The sequence below is a fragment of the Gambusia affinis genome, linkage group LG04, assembly GCF_019740435.1.
Source record: "Gambusia affinis linkage group LG04, SWU_Gaff_1.0, whole genome shotgun sequence".
NCBI classification, from domain to species: Eukaryota; Metazoa; Chordata; class Actinopteri; order Cyprinodontiformes; family Poeciliidae; genus Gambusia; species Gambusia affinis.
Window position 1 is genome coordinate 11,132,081 of NC_057871.1, and position 25,052 is coordinate 11,157,132.

Here is a 25,052-nt window from a genome sequence, read left to right on the forward strand (position 1 = left end):
AGATTGCAGCTTTTCTCTTTTTTTCTTTTCCTGCTTGTACTTTCTCTGGCATGCTTTATGGCCCATTTCAACACAGGTGAAAGTTTTCTATGCAAAGCCCCCATATTAAAATGATTTTCCTTCCTCCCCCTCGAACTGTACAGATCAAAAGGTCGATCGGTGTTTGCGCGCTGATGGTGGTTTGGGCCTCGAGTGAGAAAGCTGTACGCAAGAACGGTGCCTGGGATGGTGGGTTGAAGTCGGGTGCTGGGAGCGTACTGCATCATTTTTCACCTTGTGCATTGCATATGCATTCGTGTGAATGCTGTGTAAACGTTTGCGAGACTGACTGCTGATATGTTTGTGTTTATTGACTCAAAGAGACGGGCCGTGGCTGCGCACACAGCGGTGTACGGGTGGCAGGGGTCCAGGCTTGGGGGAAACGTGTGTGTTTAAAGTACACACAGGCCTAATTATGCTGATTTAAGCATTCTTGCGGTCCTCCCTCTGGCTTGTGGTGTGTTAACTGGCACGGCGGCGTCCAGCAGAGAAGTGAGGCAGGAAAATAAAATTAAAAAAAAGCAGGGGGAAAAGATAAAGAATACAGCAATGGAAATGAGAGGTTTAATCAGAAACAAAAAAAATAAAGGGGAAAATAAAGGTGGTGAGGGTGTAAGAGCAGACAGGGCATGTCTTCCCTTTATGTTGGTGAAGCAGAGGAAAAACACACACCACCACCACCAAAACTTCCAGGCAGCTTTTTTCCTTTCTCGCTTCAGGGTTAACAGCGCGCCCGCGCTCCATATTTATTTTTATATTCAGATGTTATGGATTGCTCCGGGAAACGGTCGTCTCTTTTCCCAGCAGTCAAATTAATACAGCCTGAGAGTTTGGTGTGGAGTCTAAAAAAAGGAGGAATTTAACGAGGATTATAATGTTGTTTTTTTAAATTAAAACTCGACCACTGAATAAATTATAAATGATCAAAACTGGATTATAAATGGTTTGCTCTCTAACCTGTTTGTCCACCTGCGTTTTGTCTTTAAAGGGACATGCCTGTAAAAGTATTCATACCGCTTTAATTTTTTTACATTTTGTCATGTTTTGACTGCTTAATAAAAGCTGAAACAAAATAAGCACAACACTATGCTTGGATCCCTAAAGTCCCCTAAAGTATAATTCTGCCATCACTATGCATGCTACCAGCACTGTGAAACATGGTAGTGGCAATGTTGTGCTGTGGGGATGCTTTTGTTCAGTTGGAAAGGTGGGTGGAGCTAAATACAAGGCATTCCTTGAAAAATTGTTAGAGTTTTGAGAATGGAGCAGAAGTTCGGCCTCCAGTAGGATGACAACTCTAGAGTTACAAATAGAGCTACAATGTATAATATATCAGCGTACAATAATTTGTTAGAATGTCCCAGTCAATAAAAGTTCAAAGGGTGTGAATGCTTTTGAATGTCACTATATGTTTAAATTGGAAAGACTAAAAAACAACTTAAAACAGACAGTTTAAAGTGTCTTTATTTGTTTTTCTGTGTTACCATCGTGGCTATTTTGGTAGTTTTTTTGTAATGCAGTTTAGTTGCCTTGATAAATTCCTAACACTTATAAGTGCACGAAAGGCCAGCACGATCTCTACCTATAACTCAGCGGAGCAAAGATTGATGAGGTTGGCTGGTGTGTATTCAAGCCGCCTTACACGCAGGTGATAAAATCCTGCTGGAGAAGCAGCCGAATCTGCTCAGTGTCTCTGGGTTCTTTGCTGCTCTGCATGAGGCAGGCTCTCGCTATATAAAAACATGTGTGCTCATATCTGGAAATATGCTTTTTCCTTTGATTTTCCTTTTTTCCCTCTCTTTCTCTTTTTCTCTTCCTCTTTTCTTTTTTTATTTGCTTATGTTTGACCTCTCTTCCATAGACTCGCCCTCCTTTTCTTGCTTTTAGTACATCTGCCACCTCTGCCATTGTTCTTTCTGGTTTACCCCATTCTTTCCTCTCTGCTCCTCCTGTCTTTCATTCCCTTCAGGAAGAATCTCAGTCTTATCTGGGATATGTTGTATTTGGTGAGCTTAAAAGCCACTTTACTAACTCCCAGGCTGTGACTCCTCAGAATAGCACAGACTATCTCAAACAGTTTCACTATTCAGAGGGGCTTTTTCCAAAGGAATGCCGTTCATCAGGGAAACCTATGCATTTCCTCATTCTAATCCTTTACCTGGCTCTCCATCTTCAGGGCCTATCTTTTTCCTCTTCTGCTCTGCTGACAAAAATGTTTCGTATTGTATTTCTCTGGCCATGTTGAGGAATGCTAATGTATTATAACCATATTATACCACTTAAAGTAAGCAAATGGCGCCAAGCAGTATCAGGAGAATCAAATCTCTGCGTTGCTTCAGACTGAAAAAAAAAAACTGCATTCATGTTTTGATTTTCCCTGCATAAATAGGCTGAAAGATCCTCCAAATTTACTGAAACAATGGTTTCGTTGTGTTCACGTAATGCAATTTCTCCAGGAAATGGAAAGCTAGCCTAAATAAAAATGAGGCCAAACCCTATTTTGCATCTGATCCGTTGCATGGTGTGTTCTCTAGTAAGATGTGTGAGGACTGAGCATTTTCCACAATTTGGTCTCAGTTTGAAGAAATTATTCAAACCTACTAAGAGATATTTGAAGAATAAATTTTTGAGTATGTGAGTTTTTGGGGTTTGTACTCAACAAATCCAGCATGAGGGCCAATAGAATAAGATCTGACCACAAAGTAGACTCTTCACTTAAGGGAGGGAATCTGCTGCTTTTATTCTGTGCTCTACCATGAGTTGGGAATAGAACGCCTCCACCTGCATTTACTCGCAAACGGACACTGGTGACAAACCCCCTTACAGATCTGCAAAGGCAAACCCTCTTTTCTGTGGATGTGCAGAGGCATTTGCTTCAGTTGCATATATGTGTTTGTTTCTGCTTGCGTGTCTTTCAGTCTTGACAGCCAAGAAGCCTCGGCAGCGTCTGACGTGGCAGCTCCTGCTGCTTTCACTCCAGCTCTATCCTGCTGGCTCGCTGTTCTGTGATACTATCTTTTCATCCAATCACGTGTTTAAAAAAAGGGAGGCTGACTCGATTCTTTTTTCCTTTTTATATAAAACCAGTTTTGCTGAAGGTTTAAGAACTACAAGCAAAAACATGGTATGAATGTAAAAAAGAATAACATAGCAGGAGAACAGTCTTCAGTGCAGTGACAACGCATTGCACAAGTATTCTGTTCCATGAGCTTTTTCAGATTGTAGGTTACAACCAAAACCTTTTATTTGGATTTTAAGTCACAAGACAAATAATCTGTGGTTTAAATTTTTTTAAATACAAAATCTGAAAAAATAAAATAAAAATCTGGCCTTACTTTGACACTTCCAAATAAAATCCAGTGCAACAAACTTACTTCAGAAGTCACCTAATCAGTAGAGTCCATTTATGTGTTTAATCTTCGTGTACATGTGCTTGTTTTATCAAGGTGTCCAACATTTTTAGATAATGCTAATATTATCTAAATAAACATCATCAAAATCATCAAACAGATCAAGGAAAATGTTGATAGCATTAGTCAGAGCAACAACCCGGAGGCCCATGGCAAAACTGGAGTTGATTTAGAAATGTACTGTTCATGTGGGCGAATCTGTCGACAGGATAACCTTCAGTCATGAGCTCTACAAATGTGGCCATTATGGTAAAGTGGCAAGAACTAAAGTAGTTGTTCAAAGAAAAACATAAGAAGTTCAATTCACAGTTCACCACAAGCCAAGGTCTTCTGGCCACATAAGACCGAAGCTGGACTTATACCACACATGACTCTTCCCATTGTAATGAAAAAAAAACTTTAATATTTTAACATAACATTGTTCTACTTCACAAATATGGACTTTTCTGTTTTTATTTACAGAAAAGGAAATAAAACTTTTCTGTTTTATTTACCATTCATGCCGTTCATCGGGTAAACCTATGCATTTCCTCATTCTAATCCTTTACCTGGCTCTCCATCTTCAGGGCCTATCTTTTTCCTCCTCTGCTCTGCTGACTAAAATGTTTCGTATTGTATTTCTCTGGCCATGTTGAAGAATGCTAATGTATCCTCATTAGCATTCCATATTTGTTCTACTTCACAAATATGGACTTTTCGGTTTTTATTTGACATGTAAAATCTCCTACCAACAAAACCAATCATCTTTAAAGCTGAAGTATGTAACTTTTACAAAATATGTTTTTTTTTTTGCATATTTCTCAAAACTGTCACTATGTTGTGACAGAATAAAGCTCATCTGCCTTATTCCTGTCATCCTACTTCCATCGGCAGAAATACATCTCTAGCTATCAGAAACCACCAATCACAACCATGAGGATGGGCTTAGCATAATCATGCTTGTGTATGTGCTACAGAAACAACTTACCGTTACAGGAAAACTGTTTATCCACCATCATCAGCGGCCATGCCAATTTGCCAGAGCGTTCATGGCAGGCTCTGTTATGGGAAAGGAGTTGTAGGATAGCAGAAACCAGGGGGGGAAAGTATGAGTAGCATGTACATGAATGTGATTGACAACTCTAAGACTCATCCTGGCTCTGATTGCCTATTTGTAACTGAACGGTGTATTTCTGCAGATAGCAGTAGGACCACTCTCATAGCCTGTTAGTAGTTTTAACAAATATGTAAAAAAAAAAAAAAAAAAAACTAATAACATATGTTTTAATAAAAGTTATCTACTGCAGCATTAAAAGAAATCTGGCAAGACTGCTTTTTGAGGCAATCAGATTCACATTTGGTTTTGCATAAGTAGTATGCTACTCTGTCTCCAAATACAATAGAGGGGTTTTTAGCTCAGGGCAAGCACAAAATACTGTCTGCAAATCCACCACATGCAAGCTATTAAGTAGTTATTTTCATGTACTGTAGCGTAAAAAGCATGTGCTTGTCTTTACTTACAGAAACAGTACATCATAACAGCTGTTGCACTCAAGAAATCACGGTTTAGAAAGCTGCTTTTAAATACAGAAATATGTGTGATTTCTTAAAGCTGTAAAAATGTAGAACATATGCATAGTTGGTAGCAATGCAACTTGGATAAATATACATTTCTTTATGCTTTTTTCTCTCTGGCCTGTTTTGAAGGTGCTTTTTATCGAGGTAGGTTTCCTCAAATTTATGTCCCCTCTAAGGACCGGTACTTATGGCCGTCTGCCTGCGGTATTGCGGTGCTCCTGAGGTCTGAAGGAGGTGGTAGTTTAGAATGAGCGTGGTCGCAGAGGAGATAACTGCACTCGCTCTCTGCCAGAGGCGCCCGTCTTCACTGTGTGTCTGTCCGCCCCTCCCTGCTTTGGTTGGAGAGAAAAAAGAAAGCTAGTGGTCATAGATGATAAAAGTTTCAAAGTGATTTAGATGTTGTTGTTGTGGGGATGAGCATGAATGACTTTCTGTGGCTTTGGAGGCTCTTTGTCACCCGCCACGCTTGTGTTCGAAGCTGTGTTTTCCTCCTTCCGGCATGGCATGGGGGTCGCTCAGCGGGGAATGCCACTCAAAATGGCCAAAGTGACCTTTAACCCTTGCAATGTCATTGCTGAGCGGTGCCACCAGTTCAAAAAGCCTATTTTCTCTTCTGCCCAGACTCAGTCAGGAATGGCAAAGACTAGGACCCTGCTCCCAGAGGGCCGTATGGAAAAGGGACCTTATGACCACACTGGCTACAGAGTCACATAGGAAGCCACTTGGAGCAGCTATATCCACTTTTGACCCACTGACACTAACAAGTGAGAGCAGACAAGGCAGAGTGCACAGGCAAATTCCCAGCTCATATCATGCCACAGGGAGCAGGCACAGTTTAACCCTTGCTGTGCCAAACCTGAAAAACTCTACATTATGTGATAAGATGAAATAAATCTGCATGCTGCAGTGTTTCAGCCAACACATGGCCACTGATGTGGAGAAAGGATTTTAACATAAACAGCTGACATGGTCACTATTTATTGCTTGCTCAGGGCATTTTAAAGATTTTTATAACATATATATGTTTTTGCTTTTCACTTTTATTAAGCTTCTCTTTTATCCTTTTTTTATGATGTTAGTTTATGTTTATAATCAGCATGGGGATTATAAGTTATTGTCAAAATACAGTTTACAAAGATGGGGAGAAAGCAAAATAACAGAAAATTAATAAATAGATAAATACATATATAAAGCCACATTAAATAAATAAATAAATTCAAACACAAGTTCAAGAAAACAAAAGAACCTATTATGTATAGGTGGTACACATTTTGAGCCTCTCTTATCAATTTGTTCCTGCAATGTGTTGAGAATCTTTTAAAATGGCATATGTGTGCCCTTTAGTTTTGTCGGTTTTTCAAGAACAGTGCTGTAAAAATACAACAGATTACTTAGGACATTTTAAGTTATGTGAAAATGAAAAATCTAAAGGTATTATGAGCAATGAAGGTGTACTAATTAAAATCAGGCAATTTGCATTATTGTGTTCACAAGAAGGCAATGAGGTCAGATTTTAGTGATGATTTGGAGAAAATTTTCTATCCTGATTTTCATGTTTTCACCAGTATAATAAAAGGTTCACAAATCCCAACTTCAGAATTTAAAAGTTTGACCGGTCCATAGATTTTGGTGTTTATACCAGCCTAAGGTGTGCTAAAATAACAGAACCCACTAAAAAAATGTTCCGTTTTATGTTTTCTAAACCAAATAAAATGATTTATAAATCTCAAACTGCATTTTCAAGAATCACTGTTCAGTGTAGATTTATCTAGTTAAGGTTTGATGAAATTGCTGTTGACATGAATCTCAGAAGTGTATGATACTTCAGATTCAGAGTTGTTTGTAAGTGATGGCCATTCACTATTAGCCATAGTTTTTACAAATCATATATATATTATACATCATTCTGTCATCATTTTTTGCTAACAACCCAAAATACTGCCAGTGATTTTTTTTTTAAAGTGATAGAGACATTTTATGTGCTTTTATAACCAAATGTTGTCAACTAGGGTAGTGAGAAATCTCTATTAGTTAACTCTGTCAACAAAACAATCAGACTCAAGATCTACATTATTTCTCATTTCAACCTTAAAGGAACCACTGCTATGTCACTCATGCCACTAGAAAGTGGCATGGGTGATATGGCCTGGGTGTCATTCTGACCAGGGGCGCCATAAATAATTGAAAAAAAGTACTTTTTTTGTTAAATCAACCCAAATGTCCTTAATGATTGATCTAATTAATGTCCTTAATGACTTATTAATGTCATTAATGAATTTTTAATGTCATTAATGACTGATTCAAGATTCTTCTTACTGTTATTTGGGGGCTATTTTACACGTGCTTTTTAAAGTGATCTGGACTGCATAGGGACATAAGTGCAAAATCTTCAAACAGTACAATTCTTCTACAGGAATTTTTTTTTTTACCTTACACTCACATGCAATTCACAAAGTATATTTGTGAAAGAACATAAATAGGATACTTAGTTTTCCCCAAAAATGTAGGTAAAATCTGTTTGGATACCCAAAATACTTTGGGTGGAAAAGGCCGGTCAGCCCCTGGTACCGTTATTGTAAAACCTCCCACTGATAGGAGTTTAAACTGTGGCTGACAAAGTGACATGCTGAGGGCAAATGGATTATGCTTTGCAACACAGACTTCAGTTTAATAAGAAATTATTATGGCCTTTTCAGTATCTCTATAAAGATCTTAATTAGCACACTTTTTAGGTTGGACAATAAAATCTGGTGCTTTATGAAAACTGTGTAAAAAAACAAACAAACAATAGAAGTATAGTGCATATGCATGCAGGAAGGAAGCAATTAATTATAAAAAACAATGAACAGATTTTAATGTAAGGGACAGGGAAACATGTCAAATTGATATTTTAAAAACAGTCCACCTTTGGTGTGAAAATGCTCACAGATTATTAACCTACTGCAAAAATGGAAAGGCATAGAGCAAATGTATAATTTGTGGATGAATGTCCTAGGCAGAGAGCAAGAGAAAGAAAGAGCGTCAAGGGGGTATCTGCACTTGCCGTCTGGCACCGGCTGAGGAATGAAAGTGCAACCCCGGGTGAGGCGAGCGGTGCGTTAGAGATAGGGAGAGAGACAGTGGCACAATGAAGAGTTGAAAAGGGGAGAAAAGCGGGAAATACAAGAGCATGCATGGATGACGGCAAAAATAGAGAAAGCACATGAAATTTAGTTGGATTAAGATGAATGAGTGAAAACCAGGAAGTTCAGGAAAGGGAAAAGGGTCGGTGAGAAGAGTTGCAGGGTGCAGCAAGAGGTACAAGGAATAAATAAAGGAATGAGGAGTAGACGAAGCTGGGAGGGTACAAAAAGAATGTGCGAGTTGGGGTTGTGGTAAATCATTTGCATAAAGGGTGAGGGCACAGTGCCCGGCTTCGGCAGAGAGGCTGGCATCTCGCCTTTACGGCTGGCAGAACTGGACGTGGGTAGGAATAAAAGAACAAGAAGGGGGTGAAAGAGTGATGGAGAAAGTCTCTCAATAGTGCATCTCTTGTGCGAGGACTTGCAGGCCTTGGCTGCCGCCGGAGCAGGGCATGATGGAGGGGAGGGGTATATCGGCTTTCATTATCTGCTTGAATCCTGCTGTATTCGCTAATCATGAGGTTCAAAGCCCTCGCTGCAGCTGTAGGCAGGGCACGGTGGCCAGCCTGTTCTGCTGGCATGTACTGACTGGAAAGCTGAAAGGTGTGTGTAGCGTCTGCTGTAGTTTGGATGGAGACAATAGATGTGAGACGGGCGTTAGACCTAAATTGCCCCTTGCACAGGCTCATATCCACCCTGTCAAAGCTATACTGCCCAGCTGAACTTATCAGGAATAATATCAATGGCGTTATACCTACACAACCTTGGAGACCCTGCAATGTATTATACGCAGAGCAGGGCCAAGATTGTACAATGCTTCGGGCAAACCTCTAACTCATTGTCCACCAGCCACAATAGTAACACTAATATCTTTTATACCATCGATGCTTCATTCTGTTTTTCACATTTTGCATTTACCACAATTTGCTTTAAAGTTCCCAATTTAAAAAAAAAAAAAAAAAAAAAAAATTGGCTTCAATGGCCACAAGCAATTAAGATCTTTCCTGTAGTCTATAACTCTCTTAACGTTTTCTTTTTTTCTTTTTTTTCTTTTTTTTAGCAGATTTGATTTTCTGAAGGTTGAAGCTGGTAACTGAAATCAACAAGGCAAACAGCAAAGTTAAACTCCAACGTCCTAAAATTTTAATAGTATCTTGTAGAAATGTTTTCGCATTGTTTCCTCTTGCTTTAAAGTTTTCTAGGGGCCCGAAGGAGCGGCATGTGCCATCAGTGCTTTGTAATAACTTTGCTAATGAAAGAATGTGGTACTATCCCATGTAGAAAGGATCAATTTGTTATATTAGGTCATTGTTTAACCTGCGGATATTAAGATGATCTAAAATTTTACAAGACACCATAAGAAAATTGCGACACTTGTTAAGAAAATAAAATTTGATTTTCTTATTGGCAATGACGTTTTTACTACTGCAGCTGTTTAATGGCAACAGAAAGTTGCTTTGGTCTTGTTTCAGGTTGGATTTGTCACTACAGCCTGCATGTAAATATAATCTGTTTGTGCTCAATACAGGTGCGTGGTTATATTTACACCAAATAAGAAACTGACTAGTCATTGCGTTTGAAAAAAACCTACAACTTTTAAGAAATCTGAAATAACTTCCTACTTTTTTGTCTACCAGTTCATTTCAAAGCAAGTCGTGGTGAACACAAAATGCAAAAACTATGGACAGCTTTTTAAGTGGTCCTCTAAATCCACTTCTGCCAGGATGTGTACAATTTTTGCCTGAAATGCAGCAAAAAATATTTAATGACAAGATAAAAAAAAACACCCAGCGCATCTTATTAAATGAAAACAATGTAACTTTTCCAATACCCATGATAGGTTTTTGTAGTAACTCTTTCTGAACAGTTCTGTTTATAATTAAATGTTCAAGGTGATGATCAGAGTCTCCGAAAACCCACACAAACCTCAAAACAATCTTGACTGAACAAATTTCTAAACAGCCCCGGTCATTACCAAGCCCTTCATCTTATCAGAGAAGCACTTGCATTTTGTGGCTGGAACTGGAAAAGTCATGGCCCCAAACAAAAAGGCAGATTTGAGTCTAACATTACCCCCGTCCGCAGCCCTGTCAGAAGCAGCCCGGCTTGCCATCAGTCCTCGTGTAGTTTGGAGCTGCTTTAATGCTCCCTCGCCCGCCTGCTCAGTCTCTCCCTCTCAGCCTCATGCCACAAATGGCTTCCAGACTTTCACACATAGTAATGCTTCAGTGTGTAAACAGGCGTAATTACAAACGATGAGCAGGCACACTTTTAACATCAATCTGTAGTGATGAAAGAAAGAGAGCAGAAAATTTGGATTTTTCTTTCTTTTCTTTTGGGGATCAGAATAAATTCGAAAAGGTTTTATAAAGAATTGAAGCAATGAGATGACATGCAGAAAAATGTTAGGAATACTGTGTCCATATGTGAAGGCAGGAGCAGCTGAAGGATGAAAAAATACATTTTTTATATTAGGAGATGAAAGTTCGCATGAACGTTTCCATCATTTCTTTCCCTTCAATGTTGCACTGTTAAGTGCTATTCCATGTGCATTTTCTTTATTTTTACAGTATTTCAAAAAGAAGCAAGAAATGTACTTATACTGAAACCTATTTTTCAACCTCACTTTTATGCAGTGTATAGAAATGGAATGAGGTGTTTCAATGCATTATGGCATCCTGCTTAATGTAAATTCCCTCTAGTTTAGAAAAAAAAATGCAAAGATTTTAGATGTAATTATTACTGATCCTTCGAAATAATAATAAAAAAACAGCCTGTCCACACACACATTGAAAATAGTCATCTCGCAATGTTTCCCTTATCATATCAGTTATTGTCAATATGCAGTTTAGACTGCAGATGTGAAAGTCAAATTCCAGTTTTGACAAGTCCGGACGAGCAGACAGCTTCACCAGCTTTTCTTTGCGTGTGTGTGTGCGTGTGTGTGTGGAGGGGTGGGAGGGGGGGGCTGAGTGTGTATCCCTATTTCTCATATTGCATGATTATTCTAACCAGTTAAGAAACAAACCCCAAAAACTGACAAACTGATTTAACTTGTTTGATAAAATCTGGTTTTGCTTACAAAATAATAATAAAAAAAATGTATTGTGAAATTATTATAATATGTAATTTATTATTAGAATGTATATTTGGAACAGAAGATTTCCCAGATGTGCTTATCAAATGTACAAGTCAGTTTAATAATAATAATAATAATAATAATAATAATAATAATAATAATAATAATAATAATAATAATAATAATAATAATAATAATTTGCTTCTAATTGAATTGTTTTATACACAGTTATTTAAAAATAACAATTTCAACATAATATTGAACAGTTTCTAAATTCATTGCATAGGTTGTTAATAGATTTTATTCTAAATTTGTTTTAACATTTTAATCAGTCTAAAGATTTTTTCAGCATTTTAGACAATTTAGAGCTTAAATTATATGAAAGAGAGCTGCAGTTGCTGTTTTCACAAAAAAACACTAATGTTGTTTTTCTTGTTCTTTTCAACATTATTAAATTAAGTATTTTTCTCGGGTGTTTTTTTCCCCCCCCCGATTCTAAAAATGATCCTTGTAAAAAATGCGTTCGTGTTCTAAATATAAGCAATGATGTTACTGAACGTATTACGTATTTCTCATCAACAGGAATCGAGTAACAGGACTTCTAAAGGTCTTTTACATCTCCAGTAAACAGTCGAGCATTTAACCTTTTTATATTAATAAATTAATTTAAAGTATTTTCAGAGCTATATAGAAAGCCCTGGAAACAGGCCAGAATTCAGCTTGTTAAATCATTCCTTTTCAAGAAGCTCACAGACAGGTGTTTCTTTAGCGGTACAAAAAGTCATTATTGGACTTTCAGGGAAAACGCCGTTAATTTGCCTTATTAGTTACTTTTTGTGTTTATAAAAGGGTAGGGTTTTTTTCTTCTTTTTTTTTTGCTAAATGAAAGAAGTAGAAGGAGTATTCAAGAGGCATTTTCGGACGGAATGAAAAGAGGGGCGTCTTTATGTTTTAACTCTCTCTTCTGCGTTGCTCAGTTGCTCAGTCGACGTTCGACCTTTTATTTTGACTCAAACCTTTCATTAAGGTGGACCGAGTGTTGGAGAGATGCGTTTAAAAACCTCGGGTGGGTGAGTTTATTTCGATTTTCAGAGAATTTCACTTAAAAACAGCTGTTTTATATTTTAAAGAGAAAAGACAAAAGGTTTAGGGGACAAATGGACGCACAGAAAGTTATTAAAGAAACATAAACTCTAAGTTCCCCGAATCTTCTGGGCGACCGCTGTAAAGCATGAGGTTTACTTTATTCCTTGTTTCTTTCTGAAATATTATTGCATGTTGTTCATCACAGAAATAAACACGGTGTTTAGCTCAACAGTTAGGATTTTTTTCTAAGTTCGTCTCAGCGGAGTTTGTTTCTCTCCTTCCTTTATCGAAATATGCCAGCTCTCATTTAAGCTAGTAATGGACGCCAGAAACATAACTTTTTTCCATTTTAGTAAAAAAAAAAAAAAAAAACCTATAGATACAGGTTTTTTTTTTTTTTTGTCTTAAATGTGTCTTAGTTTGTGTTTTTATTTTATATTGGGCCTCATTTTACTACTTTCATCCACTTCAGTGTTAAATCGTCAGTTGTCCAAACGTTACGTAGTCCTATGCAATTTACCTCCGTTTTTATTTCTTCAAATTTAACTCGCCAAACAGTTAATATTTTGCTTTGGAAGCTGCTACTGCATACATCTTGGCCGTTTAGGTGTCTTTCATTTCATGCTTTGTGAGCTTTTCTGTGCCACGGTTTGAATGGAGGAAGTTTTTTTTTTTTTTTTTTTTTCTGCCCAGCCTGCCAAACAAAGGTCATCACTTTTTAAAAGCCAGAACAGGCCAAGCTGAGATAAGATGAACTTTCACTCAAATTATTGCACAGCAGATACCTCTAGGAATCCAGTGGTTGAGGCCTCAAAATGGCCCCTATTATATATTTATTGTTCTAAATACCTCTGAGCACACACGGAAAGCCATCACTAATGAGCTAAAAGAAATGTAGGTTTTAAAAACACTGAAATAAAAGGACATATTAAATAGTAGGGTGCCACACGGACGTGTTCCTGGGCCAAAGTCATAAAACATTTTTGCCTTGACTGCAAAATGTTCTGTGAGCTTTTAGGCCCAGTTTTGATCACTGTTACGCTTGCAGCTGTTTTATTGTGATTTGCTTACTAACATAGAAGGGCATGTGGCCACATAAAAGGTTCATGGCAATGATTGTTTTTCTAAGAGGTACACAGAGGAAAAAAATGTGGCAGAACCGGACCATCAAAAGAGAAATGTGTCACCAGTTTTGGGAGAGGTTATAATTACCCTGAAAGCAATACTGTGTTTTTCTGTCACCTAATTGTAGGATTATGTTTGAAAGAATGTGGCTAATTCATCAAAATCCTCTAGTGATCTTTGTCACTTCTAATAAACAGTGTGCATATATTTTTTAGATATTATGAAAAAAAGCACACACTTTTAATTCAATCTACTTGCATTCTGTTTTTCATACATCATCTTTGCCTGCAATCTTCTCCCTTCCCATATTTTCACATCATCAGCTCGCCTGTGTGGAGCAGGCGTATGTTAGAGTGAACAAGCGGCACTGGGCCCGGCTCGGCCCGGTCCAATAGCAGTGACCAGCCAGCAGACCAGACCACCAACTATAGCCAGCTATCTACCTGCCTGGGCTGCCAACTGGTCATTTACCCAGCCAGCCATACAGCTTCCCGGCCAACCTCACAGCCAGCTCGCCAGCCTGTCAGCGAACCCGCCAGTCAGCCTGGGCTGAAACTCCTCTGTCAGACGCTGACAGAAGGGGCAGGCCACACTAAATCTGATGGTCCTGGGAGCCAACCAGAGGACTCTATAGCCTTTGTAGGCCGTTCACACAGGCAACTTGTCCCGTTGCACAGCAGGTGGCTTGAACCCACAATCACATGGCTGTGCCCTCAACTTTGCCTCATGACAAGTTAGCTTTTTATGGATGCCCACTGTCGAGATTCCAGTTTTGACAATGTCTCTGTAATTCCTGTGAGTCTCGTGGATTAATTCATGCAATTTGGACAGCACCATTCAGCAAATATATTCCCTTTTTATTTGTGAGTTTGGGAGACTGACATTTAAATGTAATTGTAATCAGAGGACCGTGCCATACTTATTATAAATCCAATCATTGCAAATGAAAAAAAAAAAAAGTTGAACTTGTTCCTGGTTAGAGCCAGCCTTTTCTTCCAACTTGTAGAGGACATATTATCCGCCATTACAGAACAGACCAGGGCAACCAGCTGTGCTCCTCCACTTTTGTCGGATAGGCAATAAACTATCTACTGCAGGAAACCGACTTTTAATATGCTGAGGCCATCTTCTCTGGTTAGGAAAGCTGTTAATAAATCAGAACTGCCTGTTTAAGACAGTTCCAGTATTCAGTCGCAGTATTAAAAAGCATAACATGCGTGGGCTGCTCATGTGAAGCTGGCCACCACAGCATTTTTCGGCAGTCTGCTTAATTGTCTCTCACCCACAACTAGGATTGAACCCTAATTTGTTAACAGAAACTTTTAATATGTTTCTGTGTCTGTGCTGTTGGGGGCTATTAAAGTGGAGTGACAAAAAATGGAGAGGAGAGGAGAAGAAGAGGCCAGTTTGGACATGAGTGCATTTTGAAACAAGAGAGCATGTTTTTGGACGGTATTTTTTGTTTGGGGGTGGGATGTGGGGGTGTGGGGGGCATGGGGGGGTCTTCCTAGCCCCCCATCCCCCCCCCAACACACCATTCTCTTTGTTTGTGTGGTAAATCCAGGAGCAGCTGCTGGTCCCAGGGTCTAGTGGGATTTTGGGTCTGTGTTTTCTCATGCCATCCCATGCCAAGGTGGTGTAACGCAAGCACATAGAGAGAGTGTGAGGGAGTGTTGGGGAGGGTGGTTGCGGTTGGAGAGCAAGCTGGTTTGTTGGGATGGTTGTGACCATGTTGGTGATGAAGGCGCGTGCGGGGGGTGTTAGCTTTAGAAGGCGGGTGCTGTCTGGATTCATGTAAAATTAATATCCTCTGGACTTTGCCTTTGCACTAGATTGGAACTTGTCTGTTTGGCTAATGACGTGCCTTCTGCCTGCACCGCACACAGTCCACCCCCCAATCCTTTCTCCACGACCAGCCACCAACCATCCATACCCCCACCTCTTTGCTTCTCCCTCTTCCATCTCTCTCTTCCCTCCCTTTGAGCACTGGGAGCGTGCGTATTGGCTGGGCTGCGAGAGACTCCGTGCCAAATAGGTGGGCCCTCTACATGTTGGCACAGACTCAGTCAATGGTTAGAGACGGAAAGTGGAGAGGAAGAGAGAACGGGAGAGCCAGAGTTGGAGAGAAAGAAGGGGGAAAAAAGAAGCTCCACTCGGGTTTGCCAGTGGTCGTGCACAGTCTTCCAACATTTACTCGGTCCTCTTGTTTTTGTTTTTTTTCCTCCTTTTCTTCTTCTTCTCCTCCGTCCGCACCCCCCTTGTCAGCTCTTCTTCTTTCTCTCTCTCTCTCTCTGTGACTCTTTTGCAGATCAGAATACAACCAATGCCTTGTGCAGTTTTGCCAACCAATCTTTTTTTGTTGTTGTTTTTCATCGAAATATTTTTCTCTCCACGTCTTTGTGAACAAAGAAGAATGTTTTTATTTTTGATCCTTTTTTGTCTGCCTCATGTATTTTAATTTAATTTTTACACATCAGAGTCTGTATTTTATTTTAATGGCTGACATAGAGAGCTTGCTAAACTTTTCTGCACTCTCCTTCTGATGTGCTCTTGAGCAGCACCTTTCCGCTCTTTGCTCTTGCTCCAGTACCTCTTGTGTTCCTGTGCTGGTATTGCACTGTGCCTCTTTTTTGGCCTGTCTCCTCTTTCTCAGATTTCCCCCCCTGCTGCTTTTATTGGACAGTTTCTCAGCTTCTGTTTTTGCTTTTTTTTTTTTTTTTTCGTCCTCAGTCTTTTGTTTTGTATTATTCACAGCAATACTCCAGGGCTCAACAATCCAGTCACTGCACTGGTTCTGGTTCCGCATTTTAAGTTTACCCACAATCGATGGAGTGAATTTATGATGAAAGAGCGAAATGGTAACTACCATGTCGTTTTCGTTTTATTCACGGATTTTTTGAATCCAGTTGTTTGGTTAATTTTAATTTCAGACACAATGCTCATGAATTTTTTCTTAATAGTGCATTTTTATTTCTATTTTTTTTAACCAACTAAATTAATTTCAGTAGTTTAGTAACTTGTGACATTACCCAAGTGATTTCAGTTGCCTTTTATAGAAATTTTCGTCTGTTTGTTATTACTTTCTCAATCCGAAACTGATTCTTTTTTCTCTATTTAGAGAAAAAGTTGTCCATATTTAATAATAAGCATTGCTAATATATATATATATATTTAATTTAAGCATAAAATTTAACTTGTTTCTTCATCTCTTACCTTAGTCTGTCAGTGGTTTGTATACGTGTCCTTCAGTGTGATATCTCCCTGTTAAAGAGTGGAAAGCATCCTTAGCTCTCTCTCCATCACTATCTCTCTTTCTTTCTGTCAGTCTCCGAGCGCCTCTCTCTCATTCTTTCCCTCCGCTCACACGGAGCAGGCGCCGCTCCTCCATGCTGCGTGCCGGTCCTAACTGCCTCTCTTCTCTCTTCCCCTCCTCACCCCCGCTTCCTCTCTCCCCATCCTTCTCTCCCCCGTTCTCCCCCTCTCTCTCCTCTGCCTCCTCGTGCCTCCCCCCCTCCTCCCTCTCCTCGTCCGCCCTCCCCCCGTCCTCCTCTCTCATCCAGGATGAATTCCACCCCTTCATCGAGGCCCTTCTGCCCCACGTCCGCGCCTTCGCCTACACCTGGTTCAACCTGCAGGCCCGCAAGCGCAAGTACTTCAAGAAGCATGAGAAGCGCATGTCCAAGGAGGAAGAGCGTGCGGTGAAAGATGAGCTACTCGGGGAGAAGCCAGAGATTAAGCAGAAGTGGGCCTCGCGCCTGCTGGCCAAGCTCCGCAAGGACATCCGGCCCGAGTTCCGCGAGGACTTTGTGCTCACCATCACAGGCAAAAAGCCCCCCTGCTGCGTGCTGTCCAACCCTGACCAGAAGGGCAAGATTCGTCGCATCGACTGCCTGCGCCAGGCCGACAAGGTGTGGCGGCTGGACCTGGTGATGGTCATCCTGTTCAAGGGCAGTCCCCTAGAGAGCACGGACGGAGAGCGGCTCGTCAAGTCCCCACAGTGCACCAACCCTGGCCTGTGTGTCCAGCCACACCACATCGGAGTGTCTGTCAAGGAGCTGGACCTTTACCTTGCCTACTTTGTCCACACGCCAGGTATGTTGCAACCTGCACACTGTTACTGTGCACAGAATATTCAAATCATGTTGCACATGAGCACAATTAGGCGTGCTGATTTTTTAATATTAACAGACATGGAGAGAAACACAAATGAAGACATTAAAGATTTGGGTGAGGGACAATAAATTACATAAATAACAAATATTTACATGTGTATTTGTAAATGAACAAGTAAGCTTGAAAAAGGCTACACCAAGAAGTTTTTCTATATTACATTTTATATTTAAATCTTAATGTTCATAATTTAAATTATTCTCAAAATGTATGTAAATTCTTTACGAATAATGAAAGTAATGTTTCGTGCTGCTTTTACAAAACCACTGTCATTTTGATATTTCTATTTTTTATTTTTCTGTGTTGTTTACTTGACAACACAGCGTCAACAGTAATAAAAATAAATTTTGGATGTGTGTCTGGGGCATAGTTCCAGCTTGCTCTGGCAAGTTTCTGTTTATATTTCTGAGGGAGGAATTTATGGCTTCATGAGTATATATTTTGTGTTTTTTTTTTATAGAAAAGAATTTGCATGCCTGTGTGAGCATGTGTGTGTCTGAGAGGGAGAGTGTATGAGACGAGCGGTGTTCTAAAACGTAATGTTTTCATTGCACAAAGAGGGAGTCGCTGTTTTTTAATACTGCTGGACGTGGAGCTGCCACGAGGAGGTTGCTGGATTCAGGGATGGTAACTTGGCCAAAGCCCAGATTGCGTGTTTTTGTGTGTGTGAAAGAAGAAGAGAGCAGAGCCGTGAGTCTGCAGCTCTCAGGCCACAGGCTGCTGCTGCCCTCGCTGTCTGCCTGAACAGCGAGCACCACGTTGGACCTGACTGCCAAACACATGCTCACACACAAAACGGCAAAGCTTAAAGACAGACAGTACTATTGAAGCTACTTTCACACTCATGAAAACACAGCTAAATACAGCCACACATTCTTGTTTTTTTTTTAAATTTTATTTCATTTTATTCGTTCATCTTTTTTAGTTCACTTTCCGACAAACAGCCAAACACGGTTTTACTCACAATTACGTCCACAGACCAACACAGTGCACAGATTCGTCCAAGAGACTATCACAGATACAGTTTGAAACAGCCAAACATTGTTGTATCTCAGCCACCATCATAGATACACACTCACACACCCGGCAAAACATCACTGCAGCTTCCAGTGCGTGGACTCCACACACACTGGTTGGGTTCTGTTTTTTTCTCACAGTGTAAGAAACACAGACACTCTCACAAAATACATTTCACAGCCAAATCCTCCATATACACACTACATCACCATTTGCTGTCTGGTTGTTCAAACAAGCTCATGACCTAATGTTGTCTCAGCTGGATTTTCTGGAAATTTTAAACACTGATTTAACCACTACATATATATTTATACGCAGCATGTCCCCCGTCACCGCCTGAACACATCGACCTGCTCTGTTAGCCAAATGCTATCATAAGCAACTCCCACTTTTTCGTCTCTCCGAGACACACACACACACACACACACACACACACACACACACACACGTTAAACCTCAGTCCAGGCCAGACACCTCACACAGCCAGAGCCAAACCTTGGCAGCAGCTCCAGCTTTGCTTTGTTAGTTTTTCTTTGATGGTAATAAACGATATGTAACGGGTAATCTCTCTTATTGTTGTCATGGTAATTTTATGTTTTTTTGATAAGCTGTCTGTCAGTGATATTGATTTTATTAGTTCTTTTTTTCTGACAGAAATGTTGTCTTATTGAAATATATATGATTTTACAAAAATACCTTAGTGTTTTGTGTTTTTATATTATTTAAATATATATGTTTTAAATTCAATAATACACTAGTTCTTAAAGGTACGGTTTAAAATTCAAATTATGTCTTCATTATGTATTTTTTTGATTAAAATTTTTTTTACACTTCATTTTCAGCACATAAAATTTCACATTAAAGGTACAAAGATCAGACAAGTAAGGTTGCAGTAAATATTTTAATTATTTTATAGATTTTATATTATTTTTCATCCGTATAATGCTCTGCTGGAGCAGACTGTACCGGTTCTTCAAAACAGAAAATGTTGCTTGTTCACTTGTGCACACACACATGGAAACTGTAATTAATCACCATAAGTTTGCTTCCTTGACGTCAGCTGTTCCACTCCTCTGCAGTACTTTGGTTTACAGCAGGACAGTAAAACACTTTCTACACAGTGTGCTATCCATTCATGATGTTGACTTTCTTTGTGTTTTCTCGTATCTGGCTAATGCAGTGTTCCTCGGTTGTTTTAATAATTCTTTCAAAGAGTTGACGCTCAGTTTTAGTCGTGCTTTGAACGATTTATTTGGCTGAAAATTAGAAACACGACATTCACTTTCACCTTGCAAACTGATGTCATGCTGATGAGTTTCAGTGATATGTGTAGTTTTTTTGTTGTTGCCTTTCTGCAGCAAATGAGAAGATGTGTTCATTATTTGTTTTTGTATGGTTTGCATTTTGTCAGTCTTTAGCTTCTCTGTCTTCCTGGCTCCTCTTTGATCCTGTACACACTTTTGTTTTGCCTCCTTAAACATCGGCCTCATTGTAGCTCTCACAGAGGTAAAGCCTCCGCTGATCTCTTTTGTTTATATTGTAGGAGAGACGGAGAGAGAGTGAGGTAGAGAGAGCATATTGGAAAGGAGAAGAGGCTACAATAGTGATTGTTCGGTTTGGCAGCACCAGAGCCCCGTTGGTGTGGGAAGAAGAGAAAGACGTCTTGTGTTTTGTTTATGACAGAGTGGCAAAAGCTGCCACGGGGAATCTCTGGGCTTGCCGTCAGGCTTTCTCAGACTGTTCTGCAGCCAGCCAGCTTTTGAGATCCTCTCTGTTACAGAGCAGAACACACCGCAGCCGTTTCTGAATTAACCACAACACCGCAGCAGACAACCCTCTCCTCTTATTTCTTTGAGGCACCTTAGATAAAGAGAAAAAATAGATATAACTACACTTTGAACATTGCAGCTGGAGCACTGGCATTGAATAAGTGTGAGGTAAAGCAGGATTGTGTTGCAGCTCACAGTGTAGTGTATTCTTAGCCTTCATCTAAGTGATTGGTCCATGATAATAAGGATAATGATCTTTTAGCCCCAGGGTCTGCTAGAACAACACAGCAGGGACTCTTTATTAACCTGTAAACAGTGTGTATTGGCTCTGATTTACTTTACAATACCAGTTAAGATATTTTTTTTTTTTTTGTGAGAGTCTGACTACTGCATAGGTGGCTCCACTTTTACATCATCTGAGGAGAATTTATTTGGCTGCTTCTCAAAGTCTTCAGTGAGTTATTTGATTTATAATCTGTGTGCTGTTTTAGATTAAACTCAGCACATTTCTGATTTATTCAGGGTAGGAAAAATAAAAAAATATATAATATATAAAAAAAAACATTTGTCAGGTCCAAAGTTAGCTCACTGCACTTACTCATAGTTTGGACCTTTTTCATATTACTTTTTTTTTCTTATATTTTCTTTGTACGCTGTAAGTGTGATCATGAAAAGATGTTTCAAATGTGTTTCCAATCAAAAGTGCAGCACAGGAAATTTGCAGTCACTCTGAGGGAGGTGTGAAATGTGCTCGCCTTGCCATTTCTGCTATGACCGCTCCACACTCCACGCTCCGCGGTGCCAGATCCCGCCTCCGTCTCACTATTGCAGTAGTAATGCCTTGGACAGCTCTGTGAGAAAGTCCAGAGAAACCCTGGTGCCGTGGCCAGCCTCCGGCCAACTCCCTGACCACGGCAAGGATTCAGAAACAAAACGCCAATTTACGTTCATCACAAAAGAAAAACTCTTGATTTATGGGCCCGCAATGTGCAAGGTAAACTTTGGCTGGGGAGAGAAACACAGTGTCAGTTGAAGGAAGGCAAACAAAAAAGACGGAATATCAAAGCTGCCGGGATGAATAATTTACAGCGTAGTAAAAGTTGATACTGTGATGGGTTGCGTGGGTCTTCTCTTTTATAACTCCTCTGTTTTCTGAGAAAGTAATCTGTTGTTAATTAGCTCCCGGTCTCTTCTCAGGCTCCCGAGACACCATAGTTGTTGAGTGGACTGTCTTTGTGTGTGAGTGTTTGTGTCTGCGCAAGCGGAGCCCTGGGTGACACTCAGCAGTGAAGTTTTGATTTAATGAAATCTTGACACTCGGGGAGTCCATCAGGTCAGAGGCTTTTGTATTGTGTTGTGGGAACGAGGCCTGATGTCGGCTAAGGAAAGCTCTTCACACAGGGAGAATCTTTGGCATCGGTGTATGTTTACTGATCGCTCTCACTGTGTTCCTGATGCCTTTCTGTCGGGCATCAGGAACACACATGTAAAATCTGAAGGGTTAAGATGCAGCGAGAGTTTGACAGGGAGTCTTCTCACACTATTCTTGGCCTCAGAAGAAGAAAAAAGTGCGTTTTGGAGGCTGCTGGTGTAAGGAAAGCCAAAGCCTTGTTGTGTGCTTATTTACTCAGAAACATGTACATACACAGATACATGCTGACATTGGAGTGTCAAAGGCAGACATGGACTGATCCAAAACCGCATTGTCTCTGTTTATCTCATGAGAACATGGAGAGCAGAGCACATTCAAAGAAATAAAAGTGAAAGACAACATTATGTTTGGTTTCCACTTAAACTGACCAGTGAAAATTGGCACAATCGTTGCCCTAAAAATAGCTGAAGGCTTTTTTCCCCCCCTCTTTACATAATGATAAACCCAGATTTCTCGGGAGAGACTAACAGCCATGAACATTTCTGGTCTACCCGCATGTGTTTCCTTTTGTGTGAAGAGTGTCAGCGTCAGGAGAGATGTGGTAAACAAATTATTCCAGTGACATGTAGAGACCATCAGTATGTGGTTGAACAGACAAATATGGCAGCTTGTGCCTTCAATGTTTTTACACGGTCTTCTCAGATTCCCTCTAATCTTCCTGAACGAACCCAGCTGTTGAACCTCTTCTGTTTTTTTCTAAGAGGTAAAAATTGGAAAAGAACCTCTTTTATTTTTTCAGACTTTTTAAATATAAAATATGAAATTAAAAAATATATTTTAATGTTAAATGTAGCTGCATAATGTCTTTATTGTATTTTCACTTTGATTTAAAGCTGTGTTTATATTTCACATATTTGGATTGTGGCGTAGTTGGTGTGAAGCATAAAAGGAATCTTCTCATTTTCCCTGGAGTGGTTGTGATTTGTGATTGGTAGATCTAGTTGTAATCTGTTCCTTATTCATTAAAAGCATCACATCAGAGTAAAAACTCAGACAAGGATGTTGATTTGTTTTTACTACTTTGAGGATAACACTAAGGCGTAGCTGGAAAAATTACTGAAAAATATTATACTTCACTTTCTGCTATTTTGAGAAATATTACCACTTTGAAAGTGCTAGTTTTTCTTCTTTTTCTTGTGTCCTCACAAGAAAAAAAATCTCAATTATTGAAATGAACCAGTCAGACCTCAATGGAAATTAGTGCATCTGTACCTTGAAATATTTTGAACAGATCAATATTAATAAATGTATTTAATAAACTGAAAAAATAAATTTCCAAAATTAAAACGTTTTCATTTTTGTCAGTGTTAGACATTTTCTCTGTGTGTAGCATTTTTTAAAATAGATTTTTTTTTATAATTAATTGAACTTGATATACCTTTTATCATGTTGTTAATAAAAAGGTACAAAGAAGGAAAAAGTACAAAAAATAAATATAAACGGGAGTGAGAAAAGACAGAGTCAGCAGCCCCAAGGGGGACGTATTGTCTGTCTTAATACTCTGTCTTCCCAGTGCCGAGTCTCTTTTCAGGCTTTTGTAGTGTTGCTGACCATGAAATGTGTATATTCCCAAAAACCATATCCCAACTCAGGCGGGTTTTCTGACCTCAGAAAGACATGGAACAGGAGAATGAATAGAAGAAAGAGAGCAGTGGGCAATTCCCGTTCCTGGGCATGGCCGCCAAAGAGGAGAGAGAGCCAGGGACGGCAGCCTTTTAGCCGGGCTGCAATCACAGCAAGGCTCTGGCAAAGGTTGTTGAGACTGGCCACTGGCGGTATTACCTCATAGCCACAGCATTGCTGTAATATGTGTCTCAGTGCTTGGTTTAATGTTGAAAGCTGTAACATTTTAGCTCAGGTTGCATTATTTGTGCTTTGCCACACTGCTGTAGCTTTGCTGAGTTTATCGGGATAAAACGTTGGATCAGCACTGATTTAGATGAAAAAAAAAATAAAAAATTCAAAATAACCTATTTTATTTTACACATGTGGGTTAAAGAATAATGAAATTATTATGTGGGCGAGTGCAACACAGCAAAGGAGTCTGATGTTGAAAGTGAGAGGAGTTGTGTCGGCGGTCGCTTTTGGCACGATGCTATCTCTCTGTTTGGAAGGCGCCAAATTTTCATACACAGTTCCTGCCAACCTCCTCCCTCTGATCCTCTCTTTCTTCTCATTTCTTTTCTTTCCTTCTCTTGTTCATGTATTTTCTTTTATTCCTCTTCAGGGTTCAAATGAATTCCCTTCCTTAGCCTCATTAACACCCTGGTCTCCTATTTTAGGCTGTAGAATAATTCATAATAACTTGTGAGCGCAAACATTTTAGCGCTCAATAGGACCATTACGCTTGCTATTTGCTTGCCATAGGCTGTGAACCTTGACTTTTACATTGGAGGTGTTCTATTTAACTCTAATTTGGATGAAGATGAGAAAAATGATTAGCGAAAAGCCTTTTAGTGACTATGGTTATTTCCAAAGACTCGAGCTCTGCCTTGTAAATTTTATACTCGTGTGCTTTCAGGCTTTGATGCCTGATTGCTCTTTAGTCCGTCCTTTTTGTATGCAAGTTGATTGCTCTTACTTTATGTGATTTTCAGACTATTTAATTTAATCACTAATTTGGGTACTTATTTTTCTGCTAAGAACATTTCACATAATCATACTGTGGGTGCCACTTTTTCCTCTTACTCGTTGAGAAAAATGCTTAGCGAAGGTGTCCTTTGGTGTGTGTTACGCGACGAGAAGGAGAGGAGCAGGAAGGAGAGTTTAGGGGGAGGAGAGCGAAAGAGTGATTTAGTTGAGAAACATAACAGAATGGCAGAGAAACAAATTTGGCATGCATCCGTGTGAGCAAGTAAGCTTTAAATCAGTTTGGCCACAGATCTAGGACACTAGACGCAGAAAAGGAGGCAGGATGAAACGGGGGGAAAGAAACATCATGGGATTGAAAGTAGGGATAGGGTGTGTATTTGAATAAATACGTGGCATATGAGAAGCGCCGTTAAGTAGAGGTTTGGATGGAGGGGGGAATCGACAGGGAGCTCCGGTGGGTGTTTGGTAAAGTGTCGCTCAATGTCAACTTGAAAAACAGGCCGGTAAATAAATGGAGTGGCAGTAAACAAGGCTCTGCGTTTCATCAAAAGAGCCTATTCATCTGCAAACAGGACAGTCTCTCTTTTCTCTGAGGACACAGAAAAGGAACCCTGTGACGGTGACGAGAGGATAGTGCTTGTTTAGATAACAGGA

At 39.7% G+C, this 25,052-nt stretch overlaps 1 protein-coding gene across 26 annotated transcripts in view; it reads left to right on the forward strand.

Annotated features, from left to right (window-relative positions):
- The window catches only part of LOC122829959 (nuclear factor 1 X-type-like), a 125,519-nt gene that overhangs the window by 30,819 nt on the left and 69,648 nt on the right, over positions 1-25,052 (forward strand). For 23 of the 26 annotated variants that reach the window (XM_044114913.1, XM_044114910.1, XM_044114915.1 and 20 more), the window contains one exon: positions 16,979-17,510. In XM_044114913.1, the coding sequence (XP_043970848.1) occupies positions 16,979-17,510 (532 nt within the window). Of the gene's footprint in view, positions 1-15,501; positions 16,277-16,789; positions 17,511-25,052 lie in introns of those variants that run through there. The other 3 variants (XM_044114907.1, XM_044114920.1, XM_044114902.1) reach the window with 3 other exon arrangements.